At 42.6% G+C, this 22,175-nt stretch overlaps 2 protein-coding genes across 3 annotated transcripts; both read left to right on the top strand.

Moving 5' to 3' along the window:
- The first annotated feature begins 15 nt into the window (after positions 1 to 15).
- On the top strand, positions 16 to 13,886 carry L3HYPDH (trans-L-3-hydroxyproline dehydratase). Of its 2 annotated transcripts, XM_055436576.2 has the most exons (6): positions 16 to 616; positions 4,371 to 4,540; positions 7,014 to 7,136; positions 7,223 to 7,360; positions 10,752 to 10,815; positions 13,535 to 13,886. In XM_055436576.2, exons 1-6 carry the CDS (start codon positions 109 to 111, stop codon positions 13,603 to 13,605), a joined length of 1,074 nt encoding a protein of 357 aa, XP_055292551.1. In that variant the 5' UTR covers positions 16 to 108; the 3' UTR covers positions 13,606 to 13,886. The 2 variants fall into 2 exon arrangements, with proteins under 2 accessions (XP_055292551.1, XP_088695687.1); XM_088839561.1 differs by lacking the exon at positions 13,535 to 13,886 and having other exon boundaries at positions 10,752 to 13,488.
- A 176-nt stretch (positions 13,887 to 14,062) lies between these two features.
- On the top strand, positions 14,063 to 21,227 carry GPR135 (G protein-coupled receptor 135). The gene has a single exon (XM_055436574.2). The coding sequence runs from the start codon at positions 16,963 to 16,965 to the stop codon at positions 18,451 to 18,453; it is 1,491 nt and encodes a 496-aa protein (XP_055292549.2). The 5' UTR covers positions 14,063 to 16,962; the 3' UTR covers positions 18,454 to 21,227.
- The last annotated feature ends 948 nt before the right edge of the window (positions 21,228 to 22,175 follow it).

A 22,175-nucleotide genomic window follows, 5' to 3' on the forward strand; every position in this document is an offset into this window, starting at 1 on the left:
CCCTGAGCTGGAGACACGGCCTGCCTCTCTCGCTCCGAGGGTGAGGGAGGGTTCGCAGCGTGGAGCGCGCGCCGGCGTGGCGGTAGAGTTCTCTCCCGGAGGCAGACTATGGCGGGCCCGCCGACTGTGCCCCGGCTGCCTCCACACGACCTGGGCACGCCGGCGCTGTCGGTGGTGGACATGCACACAGGCGGCGAGCCCCTGCGCATTGTGCTGGCGGGGTGTCCGGAGGTGGTCGGCCCCACGCTGCTGGCCAAGCGGCGCTACATGCGCCAGCACCTTGACCACGTGCGGCGACGGCTCATGTTCGAACCCCGAGGGCACCGGGATATGTACGGAGCCGTGCTGGTGCCGAGCGAGCTGCCCGACGCGCACCTGGGCGTCCTGTTCCTGAACAACGAGGGCTACAGCTCTATGTGCGGCCACGCGGTGCTGGCGCTGGGCCGCTTCGCGCTCGACTTTGGGCTGGTGCCGGCGCCCCCGGCTGACGCCCGAGAGGCCCTGGTCAACATCCATTGCCCTTGCGGGCTGGTGGCCGCCTTCGTGGAGTGCGAGGGCGGCCGCAGTCGCGGCCCGGTGCGCTTCCACAGTGTCCCGGCATTTGTGCTGGCCACAGGTAACCGGCGGGACCTTTTCGGCCCTGCAGCCCGGGACCCAACTAATTACGCTAACTGTCTCTGTGGGCTGGAGCCCACGAGCGCAACTAACCCACCCCACAAGCTTTTACAATCAAACAGAAGGTAATTCTAAATCCCTGCAAGTGTATGTCAGCATCTTAGCCTTGTGAATTTGTGTGGTGCATGCAGTTTGATTGGGGCTTCTTTAGTGGCTCAGCAGTAGAGAATCCACCTGCCAATGCGGAAGACAGGAAGCTAGGTTGGGAAGATCCCCTGGAGAAGGTAATGGCAGCTCACGCCGGTATTCTTGTCTGGGAAATCCCATAGACAGGAGCCTAGCAGGCTGCAGTCCATGGAGTCGCAAAGAGTAGGTCACGACTTAGCCATTCAGCAACAATACTCATATTGATTATCTCGCAGATGATAGCCTCGAGAAGTACAGAATTACGTGTTTCCCTTACTCAACGCTTCGTTCCCCTCTCTCAGGCATTTCTGAAGATTTCACAGTTGGATAAAGCAGGGTCCACTAGGGTCAGGGAAAGTGCAAAGAGCAACCACGTACTGGGTTCCAGGATGGCTCAGAATATGCTTGCTGAGCACGTTATCGCCCCCTGACAAGTTAGTAAACACAGGTTGCTGGAGCTCATCTGTAAAAAGTGTCTTCCCCACTTCTTGAGGGAAGAATTAAATCTTTTCAAGAAAATACAGCTGTTGCTGCTCTTACTTTTTAATAACAGGAAAAAGTGTTTGGGTCCAAATCCTGACTCCTCTTTAAAGCTATGCAGCCTCATTTGCTTTCCAGTCTTACTGTGTCTTCATTTTTATCTCAATTGAGTTTTTTTTTAGGATTTTTGTATACCACTATACAAGGTACCTAGAAGTTTAAAAAATATCTTCCTGGAGATAACAAAGACTGCGGAATATATCAGGTTGCTAGTTCTCTAGGAGTGCAGAGCCTTGAAAAGGTTTTGGTGGGTTCTCTAGTACAGAGCCTGTATGTCATGCTAAACAATGTAATTATAATCCTTACAAAGAGGGAGATCCTTAAAAATTCGATCAGTGACGGATGAATTCTTTCAGAGGAGGCTTTAGTAGTCTGACTGGAACTGAGCTGGGTGCTAATTTAGTCAGTACAGGTAGAGGGTTATCACTCCTTTTCTTCGAAGACTTCAAGCCATGCAAATCATTTTGTTAATTTAATCTTGAGCCTCCGGGTGGATTGGGGTTCCCGATTAACCTGTTTATGAATGTTATGAATGATGCAGTAATAACCCAGGTGTTTGAGAGTCTTAGAACAGCCTCAGGCAGCTGAAACACACAAGTTGGTAAAAGAATGCCAGTGGGAAAACTGATACCATTTGCCCAGAAGAAATGCTGTCACATCGAATTGGGAGGGCACATAAGGGAGATGAGAATTTATGTTAGGGTTGCATCTTAAAAAACCTCAACTGTTAACTGGCTTGGTTACCTGACTTCCACCCCTACCCCCACCCCAGACCACCCCAGCAGCAGATTAGAAGCACTCTAGATTTTGTGGGAGATGACAGCTGTCAGCAGGATCACCAACTGTGTGTACATCATAGTTTGGGGTTGGTTAGGGTGGGAGCAGCCAATACGACAAGCATAGTAGTTCCTGAAAGCATCCTTGTGTGACCATAAAATAATCAGTGGGCATTAATGGTCGCTTTGAGTCATTAAGAAAATGAAATCCTTAAATTCTCTACTTTGAAAGTTGCTTAAAAGGCAGACTGATAGTGTTCAAGATCATTGCTGTGCCCCTGCCCATCTCTGTAACCTTGTGGAAGGGATTCCATGCCTCAGTCTCATCTATAAAGAGAGGATAACAATAGTCCCCACCTCAGAGTTGCTGAGTTCATTGCTACACCACCCAGCTAAAGTGAAAACTAATTTGCATCACTGTAGTTAAGTACTAGAACAGTATGCAGTCAATGAATGTTTGTTGAGTAAATAAAGGAAACTCAGAGCAGAATATGTTCATTGGTCCTTGTGAGAGCCCTATTCCTGCTGGAAGTTAAACTTTGGGCTTTCATATTGATATTTATTGCATTCCTAATCTGCCAAGCATTCCCCACACATTATCACATGAAATGCTCAAAACAATCCTATTTGGAAGGAAACAATTCCATTTTTTACATGAGGACTCCAAAGACACACTTGGCTTTCCCATTCTGGCAGTCACTCATTTCCGTCTGTTTCCTCAGTCTCCTCTCATTAAACCTGCTTTGCCTGTTGCATCAACATCAAGATAAAACATTTTTCTCTTTTGCTGTTAAGTTCCACTGGCATGTTTTACTCTTGATTATAAATTTACTCTGACACATTATGTGTTAAAAGGATTCTGTGATTCTGCTCTGAAACTGATAGCTCCCTGGTGTCTTTGTATGACTCACTGTGCAAACCAAGGAGCATAAGAACTATTTTACTTTTCACAACTTAATTTCTTTACCCTGTTGGTTCATGGAAACCTAAGTTATCAGGGGAAGATTTGTTGGCAAAGGAGTGTCCCAAAGGGAGAACAGTCCTTTACCCTGTTGGTTGACTTTGCCTCATCCTTCCATGGGCCCTTTTCTGATATATGTGTGAGCAAAGGTTTCTTAGAAGTTTCACCTTGGAGACAAGGGCCTTAACCATTTGCATAGTTAACCAGGGAAACATCTACCGCATCCAGTGGCCCCTGCCTCTGTCTCCTCCTCCCTCTTCTTGTTGCTATCTCTGCCACATCCCTTAGCCTCTGTGCTGTGCTGCAGTCAGAACCTTCAGTCTCTTTTCTTGGGCTAGAGGAAATTTCTCTACTGACCAGGAGGACTGTTCTCCCTTTGGGACACTCCTTTGCCAACAAATCTTCCCCTGATAACTTAGGTTTCCATGAACCAAAAATAGAAAAACCTGCTTTCTCCCCTGCTACATACCTCCTCCAGAGGCAGTGATTGTTAAGCCCGTTTGACTTAGGGAGGAGAAAAAGAAGAAAATGCAAAGAAAGGTCAACAGTTTTAATGTCCCAAAATATCACCAGCCCCATTCCTTTGGAAATACAAATTCAGGATTTCAAACAACTGCAGTTCAGGTGAAATTTGGGGTGTGTCAGGGACTTAAAATACCCAAATAAAAACCCTGATGCAAAATGATACCGTAAAGGCCAGTGATTCTATAATGGCTTTATTCTGGATATTGGCCTGCAGGATACTTCCTTAAGATGGAAATTTCTAGATAAATAAGTATCTGAAACTTGGATAGAAAAAAAAATTTTTTTTCATTTTGTTTTAACATTATATCCGAAGAAAACCAGTTTGTGAATAGGATCCCAAATACTCACTGTTTTAAACCATTCCCAATAGTATGAGAGGGACCTACATTTTCCTTCATAGTTTTCACACATTCATATCCCAGAGTTTCCTCTCTCTCTCTGCTTCAATGATGTTTTCTAGAAAAGATCCTCAGAATAGTTAACAAAATATGTAAGTATGATTTAGGAAAAACATGGCATTCAGATGTTCTAAACCTTATGCGAACCTCATTGAAATTAAAAATAGAAAGATATACTTAGCTAAAGGTCCTTTATTATTTACTTGATGTACATTCATTTTTAAAATTGATTTTTGCTGCATTCCTAAGATAGGAAAAAGTACTCTTCACCCCCCACACACACCCATAAATACACATGAATTTAAAATGATGTGAATTTTATTGCTGAAATACTAAAAACAAACTTATTTTCAAACACATCCCTTTTAGATTTTCTGGTGGATGTTCCTGGTCATGGAAAGGTGGTGGTGGACATTGCATATGGTGGTGCATTTTATGCATTTGTTAGCGCTGAAAAATTAGGACTCGATGTTTGTTCTGCAAAGACAAGAGACCTCGTGGCTGCAGCAAGTGCAGTGACAGAAGCAGTGAAGGCTCAGGTCAGTACTGACGCTGCTGCCAAAGCTGATAGCCTCCTCTGTGACATGAAGGAAGTGTAAATGACATGTCTCTACCGAAAATTAAATATCTCCACATTTAAATTACTAGTTGTGCTAAGAATAGGGTGCTGGTTATAATCTTAAACTCTAGAGCAAGACTACCTGGCTGTTGTAGATTTGCCATTTGTAACTTTTGTAACCTTGAACAAGTTAACATCGCCTCCATGTGCCTCAGTTTTCCTATCTGTAAAGGGAAATTCTGAAATTGGTGCTTCATAGGGAGTTGTAAGAGTAAGTCAGTATGTGTAAAGGACTTAGAATAGTGCCTTCGCCATAGTAAATGTTCAACAAATGACAACAGTTAACTTTAAGAATAAGTAGTAAAATAATTTGTGGTTATTTAAACAAATAGAAAATAGATAATATTACACTTTGAAATGCTTTTGATATATGTGGTCATTCTGCAAAACTTGAAAATAATGAATGTCAAATATAGCTTACAAAAATAGATTTCATTAAATCTGATCAGAATTTCTTATTTCACAGAGAATAGTAATTCCTAGTTAGTGAATTTTTTTCTATATTGCTGAGAAGTAATAACTCCAAGTAATAACTCAGGTAACTCCAGTTTGACTTGGAAAAACTGTTGTTATAAAATCCGTTTAGATAATAAGTAATTCTAGAATATTCTTTCACTTCTAGCACAAGCCTGACATTTTACCTAATTGGGACCTATATATAAAACTCATACATGCTTGAATGTTTTAATGTATGAAAATTTAATTATCATTCTAAGTAAAAAATAACTTAGGAAAGATAGAATCTGGAATACTTCTACTAATAATTATTTAAGGCCTATTTAGCATATCTGAAGCTTTAATTTAACATAATAACCTATAACTTTATAACCTAAATAGCAAAATGAAAATATATACTATAACACTGTTCTAAATTATCATTTTTCCAGGACTTCCAATACAAATATGTAGAATTATTTTATCATGAAAACTTCTTAAACTGTGGACTTACATCTGTTTTCTGTTCCAGTAAGCAGACAGCTAATAGTTTGAATTTAACAATTTGACACAAAATAATTTGACCTTATTTTTTAATAAAATCAAGAGGAAAAGGCATTGTTTTCTTAATAAAAGGAGGAAGTTTGAACTTCTCATTAAAACTGGAACGTCTCACTAAGGTGGTAAGGGGTGGACTTTGAGGGAGGAAGGGGTCTGGGGAAAATACGAGAAGTTCTGTCAGTGATGAAGCAGGCAGCGGGTCTACTGCTGACCACTCACACTGCTGATGCAGATTTAGGCAAAGGCCGTTTGGAAGGGAAGGGGGCTAAAGTAGACGTAATATAAACTTGTCCTTATCCTTTTAACATTTACCAAGGGCTTATTGTATGTCAGATACTATGTTAGATGCTGGAGACCAGAGGAAGAACAAACCCCACCACCTTCAAGGAGCTCAGTCTAGTGGGGGAAGCATCCCTGTGTGCAGTGTGATGTACTGGTGCTATCATGGAGCAGGGCATGGGGGCTTTAGGGAATGGAGAACAAAAGTCCATTATGCAGGCTTCTTTAACTGGGTTATAGATGGACTCCTTGGATTTTAAGACTCCAATCTATGCAACTGCTTTAAATGATAGGTAAGTGGTAGGGGAATGTACTAACCATCGGAATACAATAGAAGTAAGATTATAGTCATCTTGGCCAGGCTAACAGACGGTACAGAAATCCAGAAGTTAAACAACGAGACCTCCCAAGAAGAATAGGAAGCATTGCACATTTGAGCCTGACCAAGCTTTACTGCTCATGTAACTTAGCTGCCCTCCCATTGCCTACTTCTGTGTGTACCTGCTGCTTTTTAATGATACTGACTTCAGTCCTTTATAATAAACCTTTTTTTGCCCCATCCAATTGCTTCTCTTAACCTAATAGCTTCTGCAACCTTATACTTTTTGCTTGCTCATGGCTTCTTACAGTTCTTGTGTTTATCAGTGATATTAATTTCAGCTCTAGATACTCATTGCTTGACTTTTCTGCATTATCCTCCTCAAGTTCCTTAGGGTGAGAAAAGGATTGCCTTTCTCTTCCTGTTTGAGCAGCCATGGCTGGCCTGTGAGTTGACTATCCTGGGGTCAATGCTGAGGTCAGTGCTTCAAATAGTGCATATGTTTGGGGGTTATGTGTATAAAATATGGCTGTTCCTTTAGTACAGGATATGTGCAGGATGACTTCCTTAGAAAAGGCTCAAAGTGTAAGAATCGTAACTTCCAACAAAAGTATCTTTATTCATCTAGAAAAATGCTTAATTTCTAATATCAATATTTAGTGTTGTGACCCCAAAAATATTTTTAAAATAATAAAGATGGAAAAATTAAATCTAAGAGTACCCCATGTCTGTTATTTAAAAGATAAATTTGAATGAAAATATTTATTTTACATGTGGTTGTTAATTATTTTATTTACAGTTTAAAATTAATCATCCTGACAGCGAAGACCTTGCTTTTCTATATGGAACTATATTAACAGATGGAAAGGACACTTACAATGAGGAACCAACCACCAATATCTGTGTGTTTGCAGATGAACAGGTATTAAAGCTGGGATTTTTAGGCACACAGCCAGGTAATATGGAACTAGAACACTGTGAACACTATCTTCATTTATTCTGAAACAGGTTGACAGAAGTCCTACCGGCTCAGGAGTGACAGCCCGAATTGCCCTTCAGTATCACAAAGGGCTTCTAGAACTGAACCAGACCCGAGCCTTTAAAAGCAGTGCAACTGGCTCAGTATTCACAGGGAAGGCTGTGAGGGTGAGTGGTACCTTTAGCTTCTTGTCTGTAAATATCTTGCTTTTGATTCTGGAGACCTGAATTTGGATATTAGATAAGTTTCTTCATTAAGCTTTTAGAAGAGAATTTTAACACAGGACTGAAAAAACTTCTGTTCAACTAGGATATTGGTTTTCAAAGTATGGAAAGGACCTTGGGGTCCTATCCATGGGTCCACAAGGTCAAAGCTATATTCATAATAATACTGAGATGTTGCTTGCTCTTCACTCTCATTATTTCACAAATGTACAGTAGAATTTTCCAGGAGCTACATGGTATGTGATATCTTAACTGATTGAATGCAGAAGGAAAAATGAGAATCTAGTTGCCTTTAGTTAACCCAGACACTAAAAAAGTTTGTTAAAATGTAAAAAATGCCATGTTTCGCATTACATTTTTTTTGTTGGCAGATGTAGTTATTTTTACAAAAATTTGTTTATTACAGCATGCAACAGATTTATTATTTATAAATGAATTAATGAAGAAATGTTTAATTTTCAATATAGAAAATATTAATTGATATAATCTAAAAAACTGTTTGAGGTCCATATTCATTTTAGGATTGTTATGGTTCTGTACAAAATGGCCTAGTATTTTGATGGAAATTGTATTAAATATGTACATTGCTTTGGGTAGTATGGCCATTTTATTTTTTATTTTTATTTTTTTTCATTTTAATAATAATATGTTTTCTAGTCCAAGAGCATGGAATATCTTTTCTTTACGTCATCTTCAGTTTCTTTAATCCAAGTGTTATAGTTTTCAGTATATAGGTCTTTCACCTCCCTGGTTAAGTTTATTCCTAGGTATTTTTTGACCCAGTTTTAAATGAGATTTTTTTTTTTTTTTTACTTTTTCTGATATTTCATTATTAGTGTATAGAAATGTGACAGACTTCTGTATATTAATCTTATATCCTGTAGCTTAGAACTTTATTAGTGCCAATAGTTTTAGGGTGGAGACTTTAGGGTTCTCTATATAGAGTATCATGTCATCTGCAAATAGTGACAGCTTACCTCTTCCTTCCCAATTTGGATAATTTTTTTTCATATCTGATTGCTATGGCTAGGATTTCTGATACTAGGTTAAACAGAAGTGGCATAAATGGGCAACCTTGTCTTGTTTCTGAATTTACCGGGAAGGCTTTCAGCTTGTCACCATTGAGTATTATATTGGCTGCAGGTTTGTCATAAATGGTCCTTATTATGTTGAGATATGTTCTCACTATACCCATTTTGATGAATATTTTTAATTATGAATGGATGTTTAATATTCTGCATCTGTTGAGATGATTATGTGGTTTTTGTCTTTCCTTTGTTAATGTAGTGTATCACATTGATTGATTTGTGTATGTTGAACCATCCTTGTGACCCTGGTATAAATCCAGCATTATCATGGTATATGATCTTTTTTTTTGTATTGTTGGATTGGTTTGTTGAGGATTTTGGCCACTATATTCATCAAAGATATTGACCTGAATTTTCTACTTTTTTAGTGTCTTTGTCTGGCTTTTGTATTAAGGTAATGGCTGGTGATGTCCTCAAATCTTAGGGTATAAAGGAATCCTGAGACCAAAATGTTTGAGAACCATTAAACTAGGTTTTGGATTTTTTTTGGTTTTATTCTATAGGACTATTCCATTTTATATAGTAAGATGTGAAAGTGCTGAAAAGTTGTGGAAAGTAGAGTTCTTATTAATTGCTAAGTATCTTCAGTCACGTTCAACCCTTTGAGACCCCATGGACTTTAGCCCACCAGAGTCCTCTGTCCATAGGATTCTCCAGGCAAGAATACTGGAATGGGTTGCCATTTCCTTTTCCAGGGGATCTTCCCAACCCAGGGATCCAACCCAGGTCTCTTAAGTCTCCTGCATTGGCAACTGAGTTTTTACAACTAGTGCCACCTGGGTACCCCTTATTAATATAATGTAATCAAATTTTAAATGTGCTAGCAGAGCAGCAGAGCTAATTAATGAATTTACTCATAGTAGGAAGTGAAATCTACTATAGTATGATTAAATTGCACCTGGTAAATTAATATACTCACAAAGAGTCCTTTAATATAGCAAATATTTTATCCTAATAAAGATTTTAAATCTAATACAGCTGTTTTAAAGTTTTGTTTTTCTGAATACTGAATTTTTTTTAAGTTAGGGATTTCTTCACAATACAGTAATCTTAATGGAATACCATGTTATATGCAGAAATTTGAAATACATTGTCTTCAAGTCTGCGATTTAAGAGAAAATAGTAATTGTCAACATTTATTGGGTGCTTCACTATGTGTTATTTCTAAGTTCAGCACTTCATATATACCATCTCATGTAATTCTCAAAAGAATCCTATGAAAATTTAGAGTTTAGATACTTTGCCAGGGGTCAAACAGACAGCAGAGCCAGGCTATGAAGATGGGTCTCTCTGAGCAGACCCTGTACTGTTAAACACCATATTTTCTTGCTCTTAGGCAAAACATTTGATGCAGATGGGCAGTTTCACCCATGTGAGAATGAACTCTATTCTCAAACACCCAAATCTTCATCCCTAATATGCTTATCTGTGCCTCTCTCCCTAGTCTAATACTGTCCACTAAACTTATTTCAAGATGATTGTCCCAGAGATACCTCAACACATTAAAAAGTTCTTCCTTCCTAAATGTGTTCTTTCCTCTCTCATTCCCCATCTTGGTTAATGGTGGCACAGCTGCAATTCCAGGCTAGACACTGTGGTCATATTTAACTCATCTCTATTCTCACCACTTGTGTACATCAGCCCCCAGGTCTATCAATTCTGCCTCCAAAGTATCTCTATTTTGTTCTGCATTCTCACTAAAAACTGCCCTCCTGTCTCTAGATTTAATTGATGAATTAAAGTTGCCTATTAACAGGTTGCTGTGTTTCTGGTCTCTCTCTTCCCCAATTAGTTCCCCACTTTACAGCTAAACTTAATCTAAAAACGTAAATATAGTCACTTACCTTAAAAGCCTCCCAATTGCCTATATGATCGCTGTGCTCAGTTGCATCCAACTCTTTTCGACCCTATGAACTATAGCCCACCAGGCTCCTCTGTTCATGGGATTCTCCAGGCAGGAATACTGGAGTGGGTTGCCATGCCCTCCTCCAAGGGATCTTCGCAACCCAGGGATCAAACCCACATCTTCTGTGTCTCCTGCACTGCAGGTGGATACTTTACCACTGAGCCACTGGGGAGGCCCACTTAACTCTTGGATTCTCTTTAAAATGATAAAACTTGAGAATACAACTCTTAGGCTAGGTAAACTATGCGGGCCATCCATCCATCCAGCCATCTCTGAACTGAACTGAACTGAAACTATGCGGGCAATACCTTGATATTCTCCTTTCATCATCTTTTTTCAGGAAGCAAAATGTGGTGATTTAAAAGCTGTCATAGTGGAAGTATCTGGACAAGCTCATTACACAGGTACTGCAAGTTTTATAGTAGAAGATGATGACCCACTGAGGGATGGATTTCTTCTCAAATAACTTCTGTGGCTTGTAAGGGCTTTCTTTTCCTATAAATTGTTATCATTAGTTATTTTTCTCTGAATTATGTGGAAAACTATATACAAATTGTACACGTAAACCAACTGAGATTCTAAAATACTGTGGCTAAATATAAAGTCATTATTCCTCAGTTTGTACATGTATATTGGTATAATGATTACTCACAGAATATAAAGTATCCAGAATGCAGAATACTTTCTAATAATACATCATATAAAATTAAAACCTTAGTTCTTCTTACTTACTTAGTTCTTATTACTCTGTGGTAGTCACTGTGATATTTTGTTTTAAATGCTCTAAGCTTGAATTGTAGCCCTCACAACAGTGGGTCTTACAAGTTCATTATTTTAGTCTTCCAGTTTTTGAGTAAAATCATACCCTCTCTCTGGAGAAGGAAGTGGCAATCTACTCCAGTATGCTTGCCTGGAAAATTCCACGGACAGGAGGCCTGGTGGGCTTCAGACTGTGGGGTCGCAAAGAGTCAGACATGACTGAGCACACAGTACCTGCCTTCTCTCTAAGCACAATGCAAGGGAGATATATTATTATAAAGTCCTCAACACTTAGCAGTCATAAACTGGGAAGGAGGGGGGTGGTCAGCTTCTTTGGGTTGAAGTTGTTGTAGCTGATGCTGGGATGTCCTCTAAGCTGCAAAGACCAGCTCCTATCCCCATGAACTTGAGAGAAGACCAAGAATCAGGCTTCTGATATATCATTAAGGCTCTTATAAAAGGGGTTGTTTATTGCATTATTTAAGTATAGGTAACCAGTTGGAGTCAATCAGTGAATCTCTGTAGTAGGCCAAATCTCATACTGTACCAACTACATGCTAGATAATTTAAAACATGAAAGAAATGTTAACTGTTGGCAGTCTTTCTAGTTAATTGTCTGTGAGTCTGTTAAAAAAATAAAATTTCATCATTATCAGTCATTATAAAATGAAATACTAAAAATTAATCAACATGTGATTCTCTTAATATTCAGTAAACCTTTTTTGAGGTAAGTAGTAGTATTTCCTTTTCTTAGCATACAGACAGTGAAGTAATTAATTCATTTCAACTGGCTCTGTCATCTAGCGAGTCTGTGCACACCCCTGTTGTTAGGTCTGTGATTGAATTACCTGTCCAAAATGAAGACTATAAAGTTAATCTTCTTTATTTCCTTATCAAATGTTCAAAAACTAATGGTTTCCACTCATTATCTCTTAAATTTTTATAGTAAAGAATTCATTAACCTCCAAAAAAACACTAAATATGACCAAGAAATTTTCTACAGATTAGAGGTTTTCTTTACTTTTTTTTTTTGGCCAGAGAAACATTTCTTTCTTTTTTTAAAAGTATTTATTTTTTTAATTGAAGGATAATTGCTTTACAGAATTGTGTTGGTTTCTGCCAAACATCAATATGAATCAACCAAAGGTATACATATGTCCCCTCCCTCGCCCGTTATACTTTTGAAAAATAGAAACAGAACCACTGTTTTCTCTCTAAATTTCACAAGTCACATTAATTTTTTAAAAAATGCAGACTGACATTTAGTAGGTTTTACTATTGTTTCAAAACTCTCTACAGACAGTGCACCTTCTGATCAATTGCACCCTGGCTAGCACTCCCTCTGCCCGCCCCTGGTATGCCACAATGTTTATCTCATTTATGAATATGAGAGAAATGGAAGTCAGATGTGTTAAATTACTCTCTTAAAGTCACATTTGGGGCTTCCCTGTTGGCTCCCTAGTAAAGAACCCGCCTTCCAATGCAGGAGACACGGGTTCGATCCCTGGGTCAGGAAGATCCCCTGGAGAGCGAAATGGCAACCCACTCCAGTATTCTTGCCTGGGTGGCAAAAGAGTCAGGCATGACTTAGCAACTAAACAGCAACAGCAAGGTCACATTTGGGGCTGTCATTCTAGTTCTGCTGATGCCAGGTCCAGTATTTTCCTGCTACACTTCCTCCACTTCTGAGACAGGACAGCCAGAACTTGTTTTACGATATAGTACTTTAACAAAAATATTCTGTTTCCTAAAGATTGAAAAAAAAAATACTGCCTAAATATTCCTAAATTCTAATCCAAACCAGAGCCAAACCCTTGCAATAATATTCATTCCTTCTGTATTTCACCATGCCTTCCCCAGAGTCAAAACCACTAGGGAAATCAACAGCTATTCCTCTTGCTTCCACATGTCTAATCAGTCATGAAGTCTTATTGATTCTGCCTTCTAAATACTGTTCGCTTCTCTCCCTTCCCATTCTTGCTTAAGGGGCCTGCCTCATCACTAAGCTCTTTCAAGCAACCTCCTCCCCTTCACTGGTTCCTTTCTCTAAGCTATTACCAAGTATCAGCATAACAAAATGAAACAAACACCCCTTGTCCACCTTCTCTCTGCAGCCTGCTGTCAGTCACCCTTCTTCCTTCTTTTTGAAGCCAAGCTTCTCGATTCCTTACTCTCTTCTCATATTTTTTCATCTTCCATTTGCTACTCAACTATTACAGTCTGGTTTTGACTTGATTACTCATTGGAAGCTATGCTTGATCTAACCTAGATTTAATGGTCACCGATGGGTTTATATGTTAAAAAGCAGATTCATTACTTTGCCAACAAAGGTCTGTGTAGTCAAAGCTGTGGTTTTTCCAGTAGTCATGTATGGATGTGAGAGCTGGACAATAAAAAAGGCTGAGCACCAAAGAATTGATACTTTTGAACTGTGATGCTGGAGAAGACTCTTGAGAGTCTCTTGGACAGCAAGGAGATCAAACCAGTCTATCCTAAAGGAAATCTTCCTGAATATTCATTGGAAGGACTGATGTTGAAGCTGAAGCTCCAATACTTTGGCCATGTGATGCAAAGAGCGACTCATTGGTAAGACTCTGATACTGGGGAAAATTGAAGGCAGAAAGGGATGACAGATAATGAGATGGTTGGATGGACCACTGACTCAATGGACATGAGTTTGAGCAAATGCCAGGAGATGGTGAAGGACAGGGAAGCCTGGTGTCCTGTAGTCCATGGGGTCACAAAGAGTCAGACATGACTTAGCAACTGAGCAACAACAAGAGTTTATGTAATCCATGGTGGATGCTGGTGCTTGCTTCCGGCAGGCAAGTGTACATTTTGGAGCAGGAACCTCTATTCCCTTGGTGCAGAGCTCCAGGGAATAGGAGCCAGGAACTTGGGTTCTATCCTTAGCTTCTTGTTTGTGCTCTTTAGACCTGTCTGCTGATGCTCTGAGGTGGAAATCTGTGGATTTGGTCAGCACCATTCCTTTCCCCTTCTTTTATCAACAACACTCTCCTTTTCCTTTGGGAAACTATCCATCCCCAGCATGTAGCCTTGCTGAGGCCACGAGGCAAGGGGTACTCCAGTCAGACTCTACCCACCAAGACCTGGGATCTTGCGAGAAATGACATAAGGTCTGAAAAACGGTTGAAGCAGACTTATTCCTGTAGACCCCTAAAGAGATCACTCTCAGTTCCTTTCTGCTATCTCTACCTGTGGAGTTGCCCTGACTTCTTTTGCCCTTGGGGTTAGCTATTAAAGACTATACTTTTGAACTCCCCCTATCCTTCTAGCCAATTCTGTTTTTGCTTAAATGAGACAGAAACCTCATTGTATTGCTTATATCCAAAGACCCCAATCCAGACACTAATCCTTAAAATCTCTTCCCCTCCTTCACTGTAAATGCTTAGTTCAGACTCTTGTCATTTCTCTCCCAGGCTATTACAATGCCTTTTCTTAACTGGTCTTCCAGTTGCCAGACTCTTCCTATTGTCATTATATGTTTAAACAACTAAGACAATATAATATATTTCCAATTGCCTAAAACTGTTAGGGTCTTTGGGCTGGGATCCTTGTTTCTGAGAACCTAGTATAGAGGTTTTCAAAAGAAAACAAAAGTAATCTGTTATATATTTTTGTCTTAGTTCAGTGGTTTTCAGCTGAGGTTGACCCCCCTTCTCACCCTCTTTCCCAACATTTTGCAATGTCTGAAGACATTTTTAGCTGTCACTACTGCCATCTCATGGGTAGTGACTAGGGATACTGTTCAACATCCTACAATGCATAGGGTAGCCTCCACAAGAAAGAATTATCTGACTCAAAATGTCAATACTGCTGAGACCAAGAAAGTGAGCCTTATTTTACCAGCCTGCTGTGCTGTGTTTAGTTGCTCAGTTGTGTCCGATTCTTTGCGATCCCATGGACTGTAGCCTGCCAGGCCTCTCTGTCCGTGGGGATTCTCCAGGCAAGAATACTGGAGTAGGTTGCCATGTCCTCCTCCAGAGGATCTTCCCAACTCAGGGATCAAAACCAAATCTCCCGCATTGAAGGCAGATTCTTTACCATTGGAGCCACCAGGGAAGCCCTTTTATCACCTTAAATGAACTTTATTTATACTGTAAATTTCCAGTAGGATATTTTTCCTCACCCAAATGAGCACCCAAAACACTAATATTGTTGATATTGAGATCTGAAAGTATACTAGTCATTCTTTAGATCAGTGTTTCTCAAACTTCCATCAGAATTACTTGTAGGGGTGGTATCTGGGCTCCCATCTGCAGAGTCTCAGGTTCAGTAGATTTGTGGTAAGGCCTGAGAATCTGCATTTCTAACAAGTTCCCAGGTCATGCCAATGCTGCTGGTCCAGGGTCCACACTTTGCAGACCACTGCTTTAGAGAACCTAAGGGTTTATTACACTTTCTCCCATAAGATGCCATGCCCAGAAACTTGAGATGCAAGCTTCCCTGAGCAGGCAGACCCTTCCTGAAATCTTCCCGCCAGATACCTGGAGCTGCATCTGTGGCGACTCCAGCACCTTAAACTCAAAACATACCACCTTCCAGAGAACTGACAAAGACTGAAAGCAGGGCAAGGAGGCAGACTCTCCCCTCTTCTTGACACAGGTGAAACAGTAACAGTCCTGAAGTCCAGGCCCTTGAAAACAAGGTGACATCCCCTCTCCAGGATCTGTATCCTAGCTCCTCAGAGCACCTGTATCAGAATCACACTGAGGATTTAGATTCATGGGCCCATCCTCAGTAATCCTGGGAGTCAGCCAGTGACTACATTTTAATAAGCTTACTGCATCAGTGGTTCTCAAAGCCTGGTCCTTGGACCAGCAATATCATACACCCAGTAACTTGTTCAGTTCAGTCACTCAGTCGTGTCCGACTCTCCGCGACCCCATGAATCACAGCACGCCAGGCCTCCCTGTCCATCACCAATGCAAATTTTCAGACAGGACCCCATACCTACTGAATCTGAACCCCTGAAGTTGGACCCACTTGTGTTTTAATAAGCCTTCCAAGTCAGCAGTCCCCAGCCTTTTTGGCACCAGGGACCGGTTTCCTGGAAGACAATTTTCTCACAGACAGAGCTGGGGGAGGCAATGGTTTAGGTTTCACCCCCTGCTCATCTCCTGCTGTGCAGTCTGGTTCCAACAGGCCAGGGACCCTACCGGTCTGTGGCCTGGGCGTTGGAGACCCCTGCTCTAGGTGACTCTTGCCTGCTCAAGTTTGAGAATACCTGGTTTAAGTCTTTCTGCTCCCTCGTGTTTAAAATCTCCGAATTTAGACTGTTTTCCCCTTCAGGTTCTAGATTCCTTTCCTACTTGTAGATGCCAGAAGCAACCACCCCCCCTCTCCCCTCCCTACCTCTCTGCAGAACATGTATATGGAACCAGAGAGGGTGTGAGTGAACCCCTGTTGAATTTGACCATCTATATGAGGGCCACTCCCGCTTTAATCTGCCCGGGCAATGGCCCCCAGGAGCTCCACCTGGCACTCTCTGAAGCCTACCCACCCTGGCCCCGAAACTCAGGGAGAGGTGATGTCCTGGACACGCTTTTCCAAGGGTTCGCGGCCCGCCCCGCGCTCCTGCGTAAACACGCGGTTCCCTTAGCAACGCCTGGAACGCACGTCAAAGGCTCCGCGAGTCTCGGGCGACGGCCACCCCTGCGGCCGAGCGCGACCCCCGGCAGAGGCCTCTCGGCCCGGCCCCGAGCCACCTCGGGCTTGCGGCCTCCGCCCCTGGTGCGGGATGAGCAGACCTGCGGCCGCCGCGGGGCCCCATGGAGGAGCAGCCGCCGCCTCCGCCGCCGGTCCGCCCGCCAGTGAGCACGGCCCTGCCGGGCAGCCCGCACCCCGGCGCCCCCTCCCCGGCCGGCACGCCTGGCGGGACTTCCTCCGCGGCGACGGCGGCGGCCGTGCTTTCCTTCAGCAGCGCGGCGGCCGCGGCGCTGGGGAACCGGAGCGACGGGAGCGGGGCCGACAGCACTGGCGCCGCGGCTGGCGGCGGCCTCGGCGGGCGCGGGGCGGCGGGGGCGGCGGGGAGGCCGCCGCTGGGCCCCGAGGCGGCGCCGCTGCTGTCGCACGGGGCGGCGGTGGCGGCCCAGGCGCTGGTCCTCCTGCTCATCTTCCTGCTGTCTAGCCTGGGCAACTGCGCGGTCATGGGGGCCATCGTGAAGCACCGGCAGCTCCGCACTGTCACCAACGCCTTCATCCTGTCCTTGTCCCTGTCGGATCTGCTCACGGCGCTGCTCTGCCTGCCCGCCGCCTTCCTGGACCTCTTCACGCCGCCGGGGGGCCCGGCGCCCGCCGCCGCCGCGGGGCCCTGGAGCGGCTTCTGCGCGGCCAGCCGCTTCTTCAGCTCGTGCTTCGGCATCGTGTCCACGCTCAGCGTGGCCCTCATCTCTCTGGACCGCTACTGCGCCATCGTGCGGCCGCCGCGGGAGAAGATCGGGCGCCGCCGCGCGCTGCAGCTGCTGGCCGGCGCCTGGCTGGCGGCTCTGGGCTTCTCCTTGCCCTGGGAGCTGCTCCTCGCGCCCCGGGAGGCCCCGGTGGCGGCGGCGCAGAGCTTCCACCGCTGCCTGTACCGGACGTCTCCGGACCCCGCGCAGCTGGGCGCGGCCTACAGCGTGGGGTTGGTGGTGGCCTGTTACCTGCTGCCCTTCCTACTCATGTGCTTCTGCCACTACCACATCTGCAAGACCGTGCGCCTGTCGGACGTGCGCGTGCGGCCCCTGACCACCTACGCGCACGTGCTGCGCTTCTTCAGCGACGTGCGCACGGCCACCACCGTGCTCATCATGATCGTCTCCGTCATCTGCTGCTGGGGGCCCTACTGCTTCCTGGTGCTGCTGGCCGCCGCCCGGCGGGCCCAGGCCGCGCAGTCTCCCTCTCTCCTCAACGTGGTGGCCGTCTGGCTGACCTGGGCCAACGGGGCCATCAACCCTGTCATCTATGCCGTTCGCAACCCCAACATTTCGATGCTCCTAGGGCGCAACCGGGAAGAAGGTTACAGGACTAGGAACGTGGACGCTCTCCTGCCCAACCAGGGCCGGGCTCTGCAGGCTGGAAGCCTCAATCCCCTTCGAAACCGCTATACCAATCGCTTGGGGGCCTGGAGCACGATGTCCTCTTCCAACCCGACCAGCGGGGTGGCAGGGGAAATGGCCATGTGGGCTCGCAAAAACCCAGTTGTGCTTTTCTGCCGGGAGGGACCACCAGATCCTGTGACAGCAGTGGCTAAACAATCTGAATCCGGGGATACCAGCCTCTAAGGAGGGTTGGGACGCCCAGCTTATGAAGGCAGATTTCCACCAACTTCGATTAACTAACGGGGAGAGTCGTGCATTTCATAAAGCCACACGTTTAAAAAAGAGACAGAGGGGGAAGGCTTACCCCTTCCCTCCAAACAACATAACAAGACAATGTCCTTTCCTTCAGAAGTGCCAAAAGGAATGTAAAATGCAAAAATTAAAACGATCTTACACCACACAACCAAACATTGTGAACTGTCAGTGCCCAAAATGACAAAAATAAAATTCACAATTACTAAAAAGCTCATATTAAAGGAATCACACTGTGAAACAAACCAAAAAACTCATTGAATGCAACTGGTATTCATATCTATAGAGTTCCAGGAAAGAATGAAGACCTTAAGAACTGCTTGAAGGCCCCTCTAAATCACCAGCATTCAACGGTACAGCAGATTTCTAGAACCTGCACCTCTGACACATGCCTAGGGTGCTTAGGTTAGGAGTAGAAATTTTTATCTGGCTTTACACACTTTGGTGCATTTCCTTCCCACCCCCACCCCATACTCTTTGTAGGAAATTTTAAATTCATATCCCATTTAAAACCATTTTAGGATTTTGAAGGTGGTTTATTACTATAAAATTCAACCCTTTGAGGGGCAAACAGAAGTATGAACATAAATGTGGCTAATTTTTAAAGTATTTTGAGATTATATTTAGAAATTAGTGTGCCGCATCAACCCTCCCCTCCCAAAATATTTGCCTTGGAAGCTTTGAGACTTTGACCTTACTCTAAAACCTGCTACTTTTGTTTCTAATGATTTAGAGGTGCCACTCTCAGAAAGCTTTCGCATTCTTAAGTGATTTTCATACTAGAAAGTCTTTGTATTTAAAGTAAATTTGATTTTTGGATGCAGCCAAAAATGTAATTTGAAGTCAAGTTGATTGAATCATGTGAATAATGCATATATACATAAAGAAGAACTCTATGAAGTTATTGGCTTGGCTATCCTACGTAGCTTTCAACTAATCGAAAATTATTCCAAAGAGGAATTAAAAAAATATTTTGAGAAGTGGATGCATTCTTGGAATGAGCATAATGCTCTCCAAGAAGATTGATATGTTCTCCTACATTTGGAATTTTGGGTATGTTTGTTTAAAAGAAAAGTTACTTTATAGACATGACATCTAAAATAATGTAATCTTTATTCAAAAGGAGAATGGCTGTGAGACTATTATATGTAATAGAGTATTCATAACTTAAGCATAAAGTCAGAGAGGTACTTTAATCAAACTGGAAATACCTTCAGAAAGGTGCAAAACAAAGATGCTTTTTTTAATTCAAAGCACGATTCAGGATTTGTATGGGTGAAATTTCTCTTACTAAATGCCACTGTACATAGAATCATTTGTTCAGAATTTTGAAAGATGATTTTTGTGTTTTCACCCCTTCTTCCCTCTTACTCCTCTTTTCTTGTGTTTCACAGCCTTAATTGAATAAGTACTTTAAACTGGATATGAAACGTCAGCTCTCCTATAAAGATTTTAATGTGAAATGGCCATCTTTTTTTCCTTGTATTTAAACATCTTTGTTAGTATTTAATTTTGTCTGTGTGACAGATGGGTATATGTCATTATTTTGTAATCAAAGATGGAAATATATGATTCTTGTCAGATCTAAAGATGTTTTACTGTTTTTCCCTTTCTCCAGGCATAACACAACCGGAAGCTTATGAATTATCTGCATATATCTTCCTACACTAAGTGTGGTGCAGAGTAGATGAGGTCCTGTCTCCTCTTTGCCGCTTACTATAACAGTCAGTGCAGCTGAACTCACGTTTCACAGGTATATCCTGTTAAAGGCAGAAAAAAAACCAGTCATGTATTTTTCACACTGCGAGAAAATGGAAGTCATGTCTGGTATTTAGAGGGAAAAGACAAAGTTTTCCAATTACGAAACTGAAATTCAACAACAGTGAATAGAGGCAGAAAAAGAGAAATCTTAGGGGAAGGAGCAAACATGTTGCAAAATAAGGTATTGCCTATGAAGATGAACTGAAGGAAGGCATTTAAAAATAAGCATAACATGAGATAAACCTGCTTCATGAGTGGGGGGAGATCCATGAGACGGGGCACTCCAGGGTGGTGGCATGAAGGACGGGAAGCGGAGAAGGAAGTCCCACCCTAACTCTTGGTAGGCAGGCGTAGGAAGTTTTAGGAAGGGGATGGCTTGGGAAGGAGATTGTTCTGTTAGTGGTTCTAAGAGGAAAGGTGGGTAAGAATGGAGAGAGAGGATTGCTAATATGTTACTGAACAATTTCCAGTGTTATGTTTGTTTTTAAATTTGAGGCTATTCAACTGGTCAGTGATAGAACTAGGACTTGAGCCTCAGAGCTCCATAGTCCCTTCTCTATTCTCTATTGCCCCCACAAAGGTCCATGAATAGAACCACTGAGGAAGAGGAGTTGTGGTCCTGTCATCACCAACATCATGATCATCATCACCATCTACTGGTTTTATTTTGCATGTCATGTAGAACAACTTCCGGGAGTGCTAAGGATACTAAAGGGTAGGAATCACATTACCTGCCTTAAGAGGGCATACAGCCTAATTGAGGACTTGGTGCTTTATAAAAATTGGCCATTATCAGTACTCTCTAGTTTATCCGTGAGGAAGAAAGGGTGCAGCATTTTCAGAAGTGGTTATCAAAGAGAGGAGATGGATTTGGAAGCAGAAAACATGTAGATAATGTCCAAGAGCCATCTGGTCCAGTTGTAAATACTTGGAGACAAAAATTAGTGCCTTGAATAAAAGATGTGAAAGAATAACCTGAATATTTAAGACTTACACCTTTCTTTATGACTCTGTGGAAAAAGGGAAAGAGAAGCTTTGCAATATTGGCATGTATTAAATATTGCTTAGACATAAGGCCAGAATATAATTCTTCATATCTCGTTCTGCTCCCAGCTCAAGTATTTCATTTAAATTGCAATAACAAGTCATACTTTAGCATCGTACCTGCATTAGCTCATTTAATCGTCAAAACAACCTTCTAAGTGGGGGAGGGGTGTTATTATTATCACACAACCCATTTTACAGATGAAAATACTGAAGCACACACGGACTTTGTCTAAGATCACACAGGAAGTAAGTGCTAGATTTGTCCCTAGCAGATACGTGCCAGAAGTCTCATCTTAACCACTGAACAGTACTGCTTCTCTAATTTGTAAAAAATAATGGGAAACCTGGAAAAGAGCCCAGGAAGATAAAAACAGGACTTCCAGATGGCGCTAGTGATAAAGAATCTGCCTGTCAATGTAGGAGATATATGAGACTTGGGTTTGATCCCTGAGTCGGGAAAGTCCCCTGGAGGAGAGCCTGGCAACCCACTCCAGTATTCTTGCATAGAGACTTCCACGGACACAGGAGCCTGGTGGGCTGCAGTTCATACGGTTGCAAAGAATTGTACACAACTGAAGAGACTTAGCGCAGTACAGATAAAAACAATTACCAAAGTAATGGGAAATAGATATCATAAAATTTAAAAGAAAGTATTTGTTTAATTTGGGGGACAGCTATATAAGTTGTGTGTTTTAAAAATATATGGAGAGATTTTGAGCAGTTATTTTCTCATATAAACCCCAGTCCTGGATGACTCCAATCATTGGCTTTCTCCATTCCTGCTCCAGGGTGACTGAGCACAGCTGGAGAAAGTTAAGAGTCAGATCAGTTAGTTCCCTCTGCAC

Source organism: Moschus berezovskii, chromosome 9, assembly GCF_049115385.1.
Source record: "Moschus berezovskii isolate FMDL1 chromosome 9, NW_MosBer_1.0, whole genome shotgun sequence".
NCBI classification, from domain to species: Eukaryota; Metazoa; Chordata; class Mammalia; order Artiodactyla; family Moschidae; genus Moschus; species Moschus berezovskii.